Source organism: Convolutriloba macropyga, unplaced genomic scaffold (genome assembly GCF_964194025.1).
Source record: "Convolutriloba macropyga unplaced genomic scaffold, txConMacr16.3 SCAFFOLD_2775, whole genome shotgun sequence".
Classification (NCBI taxonomy): Eukaryota; Metazoa; Xenacoelomorpha; order Acoela; family Convolutidae; genus Convolutriloba; species Convolutriloba macropyga.
The window spans coordinates 26165-32164 of record NW_027449321.1 but is presented as its reverse complement, the minus strand read 5'-3'; the positions used below and the strand labels follow the sequence as shown (position 1 = coordinate 32164).

The following is a 6000-nucleotide window of genomic DNA, read 5'->3' as shown; positions in this document are numbered from 1 at the left end:
AAATGATGTAAGAGTTTTGAGGACAATTGGCGAAGAGTTCCCCAATTAACCCCTGAATCTTACATCTTTTTAGGGGCAAAAATTCGACACGGGGAGGTTCATTTTTATCGGGCATTAAAATAAAAATAACAAGGCGTTTGGCTGTTTTTAGATGGATAACATGGAAACCTGCCTGCATTACGAATGGTATCAAGAAGGTCAGATTTCAAGTTTCGAGATATTTAACAATAATCGCGACAGCTACCTTTACTCAGCGGATATTTCGGGGGGCAAATGGGAACATAAAGTGCCACTAACCATTGAAGGAATGTGTTACCGCTTGTTTGTATATTCCCGCTCTCTCTGCTGTGAAACTTGGCAGGTTGACAGTAAGGAAATGGAGATCATGCAGTGTTCTCGACCCGAAACGGTCTCGAACCTCCGCCTATCAACCGTTCATTACGGCCAGGACTTTCTTGGTACGTATTCAAAGGTATTAGTCTGTCTCTCAAGACGTGCATGCCTTTTTAGCGACCTCATCTGCTATATAGAAATGGATCTATTCTGCTCCATCCCCCCACCCCCCCCCCCCCCACCACAGTGTTTTTCATGCACTCCAATTACAATATAATTGTCGGGGGGGGGGGGGGGGGTAATTTATATGCTCATTAAACGGGGGGGGGGTCAGATCAGATTCATATAACACATAGTTTGCAATAGCCTGGAAGTCGCGACCAAATAAATCCTGACCATAATGTCATGTAGTGTCATATTTGGATGGAACATTAAATATAGGAATTAAATATGATATGAAGTAAATGTAAGCAATTGCGAAAGAACTGCCAAAATAAGAGGGATCATTTCCGTTTGCCCCCCCCCCCCTCCACAAGTACCAGTACGTTATGCCTACCCCCTTAAGAGCACAGGTAAGTGTCATTTCACGGTAAATCATTATGTAAAAATATGGCGCGTGCGTCTGGGGGTTGCAAATAATATGCAGCCACTAAGCTGGGTGGGGGGGGGGGGGGCGCAAGCCGAAAAGATCCAAGGAGAGAAAGAAATGGTACAAGTGAGTGCGTTGTGATCAGCCGGTGAGTAACTATCTAATAGCACGTGACAATCTTGTTAGGACCGACCCACTCAGAAAGAAAAAATCCTCCAACACAACCCATTTTCCTAAGATCTAATTGTAGATCTAACGCTGTCTACTGAACCCTAAAGGAGGAGCAGAAACATGTTCAAAACCGTTCAAGGCGAACAAAAAAACATAAGGGCTTCGAACGTTTTTCCCTAAAAATACCGATCAAAAACTATCATTTCTTACGTTTTTTTTGGGTAAAATTTCAACTGGGACATGCAGTTCATGATGAAATGGCTAATTAGTGTTGCAGTGCGATGAAACTGGGTCTACTGCGTAGAGGTAAGACCTTGAAACTGACTGAGAGATCAAAAGCGTGTTCACTTTAATATTTATTTAGCACTGGTAAATAGGGTCAAAGACGTCAATAGTACCGAGCGAATATCAAAGTCTTTGAAACGAAAAATGGACAATTTGGAGCGTACTCAACAAATACTTTGGATGAAAACGTTTGATCCGTTCACAATGCGGAGGAGTAGGAGGGAAATACCAGACAAATGAACAATTTTTTGTATTCATCATAGAAATCGGGGAAAACTGCAAACTCAATAACCTAGAAAACAAAATGATCAGAGATACTTTCATATTTGATAGGTGTCGTTGTCGATAACACGGATCAAAGAGTTCAGTAAGTTGGAACTGAAAATATACAAAACATAGCTCGTATTAATATTAGTAATCTATGCTAAAATATACAGAGAATATTTAGATTACCTAAAAAAATATTACTTGATTGACATCTGAAAAGATTTTAGTTTCGGATCCCGGAGGTGACTTTCTACGTTCATCAACATTTCACGAGAGTCATATATGGGCTAGAAACAATCGAGTTCATTAGTTGGGGGCCAGTGTATGATAGAATCAGGTTTCTGTGTGTGGGAGAATTTCCTTCAGACATCTGATTGATAGGTCATTAAGATATTGATGGCGCCTAATACAATATTAGAATCGAGTTTAGGTATGTGGTCATTACTTATCAACATAGCAACAAAATTTGTCGGGTAAGTTCTTCTTTCGTTCTTTGAAACTTTGAACTTTTATAAAGAAAACTTCTAAGTTTCTTGATGTTTTTCTGAAAATATCACATCCTCCTTCCTTTTTTAAACAAATTTGTGGGTGTAGGTTCTCCAAATCTGTCGGGTTGTTTTCTATTTCTTGTTGAATTTTGCGAAGTCTCTGATGATTCAGGTTGTTGATGCTCTGCAGCCTATGTGGCTGCAGAAGCTCCATCTTGATGCGAAGGTCCCACATCTGTTTTCTGAAGTTGTGGTTCTGATTGAGCTATGGTCTCCTCCACTGGTTGTTCAGCTTCCACATTGTCTTCCTCTAATCTTGTAATTGGGTTGTCACTAACTAGAGGAGTCCGACTTGAGGTTTCAGGTTGTATGAAAGAGGTCTTCAAGCCCTTTCTTATGACAAAGGTAGCCCCAACTGTCTTTGTCTTTTCATTCGCATTGAATAGAATGGGTTCGCACAAGCCAAAATCTACTATTGCTGTTAGCCTCACTCTGCGTCTCGACCGGAGTTCACCTGGAGTTTTGTTCCTCGTCTTTAAATTGTTGCGAAGTGTCATCAGTGCCCTTTGCAGGAATGCTCTAAATGAGACATTAAGATTGAGACTCCGCGCTTGAATTTGCTGCTTCATTGTCTGAACTGCTCTATCGGTTAGTCCATCAGCTCTTGGATGATAGACTGATGATTCCGTTTTCTCAAATCCCCGTGATTCGCAAAATTTTTTAGGATTACCACCTACAAACTCAGGACCATGATCAGATACTGAGGCTTTTGGCATTCCGATTCTTTCAAAGATTTGACTAAGCTATATTTTAAGGCTTCTGATGTTCTATTTTCCACGGGGAAAGCCAGAACAATCGTCAGCAATTACTAAGATTTTGCCTTGGTCCTTAACATAACCCCAGTCCATGAGGAGCTGTTCTCAAACGTCGGCTTTTGGCCACGTACACACTGTTTTTCCCAGGCTAGGCAGGTTCATTTGATAACTCTTACATTTACTATCAAAATGTTGAACGTCTTGGGCAATGCCCAGCCAAATTGCTATGATTTTGAATGATGCCTCAGTTGCATTCTTTCCAGGATGTGTCTCATGAGCTTTTGTCAAAATCAAGTGTCGTATTTTGGGTGGAAAGAAAAGAAACAAAACCTCTGAAGATGATTCCTTTGTGTATAGTCAGTACGTTTTTCTGTTAATTGAATCCTTTCTCCGCTTCTAAACATTGTTTCCAATTGCCTTTTGATTGGTTTTTATAATGTCCCGGAAGAGTCTGATTGTTCCAGGTTCCGCTTTGACTTTTGCTTGGATCACCAAATCACTCTGCGCGAAGTAGATGATGCCTTTATCAAAATCCATTCTGCTCAAAGCATCTGCTTGGGGTATCTGCTCCCTTGGTATGTACTTCAATTCAAAGTCGAAGGCCATTAGAGCTATTGCTCATCTTGTGATTCTAGCTGATGCTTTCTTCGGGATCTCCTCGTCTGGTGCAAAGAGAAATTTGACTGATTTGTGATCCGTCTGTCTGGTAAGGTGTTTTTTCGATGAAGGATTTGCTTCAATCTTGTGACCACAATTACAATTGCCACTGCTTCCCGTTCCATGTTTGAGTAGTTTTTCTCCACTGGAGTCAGCTTTCTCGATACTTATATAACTGGATGTCTTTCTTGCAAACAAATCCCGCCAATGGCTTTTTCAGGGGCGGCATTAGCAATTGTTTCTTCTTTTTCTAAACTATATGGCTGTACAAGTGGGTTAGCACATAATTCATTTTTTATGTTTTCAAAGGCTTTCTTAAGGATTTAGCATTTTTGTTGCAAAATCAGAAATCATTTTTTCGTAAAAATTTGCTAGCGCAACAAACGATTCGAATTTTTTGGTACTTGGTGCTTTTGAATTTTTTTATTTTTTCAACTGGTTTGGGATCTGGTGCTTTTCCCAAAAAACCAACGCTATCGATAGGTTTTGAGTTTGATTTTTTCTCATTAATAGTAAAATTTTTCTCACGTAGTCGACTCTTGACTGCAAGCATTGTCTTGGCAATAGCACGGACATCCAGTGAGACCTATTAGGGGAAATAGAAAGTCACTGAGGAGCCCTGTAAAATGTAAAATTTTTGGGCTCAGAAAATGTGTTCTCATAGTGAGTGAACCGAATAAGCTCATCCATCCAATCGCAAAGTCTACAATTTTAAACATTTTTTTACGTAGGATCCCAACTATAGGGTTGACGCTACCATAGTAAACTACCGCGAAGATATTAGCCCTTCAAAATAAGAATATGTGACGATTATAGCGTAAAAGTAAAACAAAGAATGCATTAATGATTGTTCAATCTGTTTTATGCATCAAGCCTATAGTAAGCTTCCTATCCAAACTATTATACGTAGGCATCAGGTTTTGGAACGTAAAAGCAAAAGTTCTTGGAAGCCCTTCTTCAATAATTAACGAGTCACTAGTTTTTCAATGGAAACCGACAATGGAGCAGACCACCACAAGAATCTCATAATTTTTGCAAATCAAACTTTCACATGTTTACGTTCACTTCATTGCCCGATCGCATCAACGGGGTTGAGAGTAACCTCTGGAAAATTCCCGGTCGTACCAGACGGTCACCAACCGCTTGTAGGCAGAAACATGTTTTCATAACATCGGAGAAAAGAATTCACTTAGTAAATCCAAAGGAAGTCCATATTAAATATATCCAAAGTAATTGAGAGTCACAAAATTACGCTGTCCCAGAAAGACGCACTAGAAGCCACAAGTGCCTCCATCAGAACGCGAGAATCACGTTATCCGGTCAGCTATCGGTAAAACATTCAGCACAAGGCCACAGAAAGCATCCAAAAAACGCGGGCACCGCAGGCAGTTGGTACATCACAACCAACGTTACATCACCACCTTCCGATGTACGCCTCTCCCTCTAACTCTCAAAAAGAACAGCTCACAAGCATCCAGCAGAAGTGACCAAAAAATCAGGAAACTCCGTTCCACGGATTTTGAGGAGATTCTCACGTTGCAGGCCTTCACGAATCGGCGTCTGTTTTCGGAAAACAGAAGTAAGGAAACCAGAAACAGAACTATTTTTTGTTACTCGCTACCTGGAAGTCGGTTGATTTCCTTAACCCTTCAGAAATGAACGTCAATGAGTCAGATTTGTTTACGAGTGTCAAAATACCCTCTTCAACCACGCGACGGAACGGGGAGAGTCCGTCTCATCATTTTCTGATAAAACCGTTTTTCTTAATTTGAACGTTTCACGCACCTCAAGTACAAGCGAACGGCTCGCACTGGACGCGGACCAAAATTAGACTCCCGATGCAATATTAGGAAATTCACCAATTGCTTGCTCCAAAAACTCTAATCTCCCAAGCAACTCCGTAGCGAATTGTTTATCATCATTTCACTTTTTTGATTGGAATGCAATTGTTGAATATAACCTGAAATTGTGTTCCAATAGCTTTTTTCCGGTTTTCAATGCCCAAGCATTGATGTATCCCGGCCCTGGTGCTTTGTTGTTGTCTAGATTGTCAATAACTTTATAGATTTCGCTCGAAGTAAAAGGTCCAAACTCTTGAAAATTCCTCTCTACTTGTTCGACGTTCAATGAAACAATCTGCCCTCTGTAGATGCGCATTTCGCTGAAACTCTGTTAAAGCGTTACAAATTTTTGTCTTTCGTTTTTTCATTTACCATTTTCTTCATTTTTAGTGATGCTTGGACTGTTATTTTTCTTTTAAATTTTTTCAATGAATTTCTATTTTTATTTTGAGGTTTCATTTTTCTTTCTCCGAAATTAAAAATTAAAAAATATATAAACTTCTGATGACCTTATAACGAGATGAAAAACATATTGCAAAAAACTATATTTAATT

The 6000-nt window shown here is 39.8% G+C and overlaps 1 protein-coding gene across 1 annotated transcript in view; it reads left to right on the top strand.

The window, feature by feature from the left end:
* Positions 1–151: 151 nt before the first annotated feature.
* Positions 152–6000, top strand: part of LOC142354952 (uncharacterized) — a gene marked incomplete at both ends in the record, with an annotated part of 28444 nt that continues 22595 nt past the window's right edge. Inside the window, one exon of the mRNA XM_075407286.1 lies at positions 152–458. Within this exon, the coding sequence (XP_075263401.1) occupies positions 152–458 (307 nt within the window). The remainder of the gene's footprint in view (positions 459–6000) is intronic.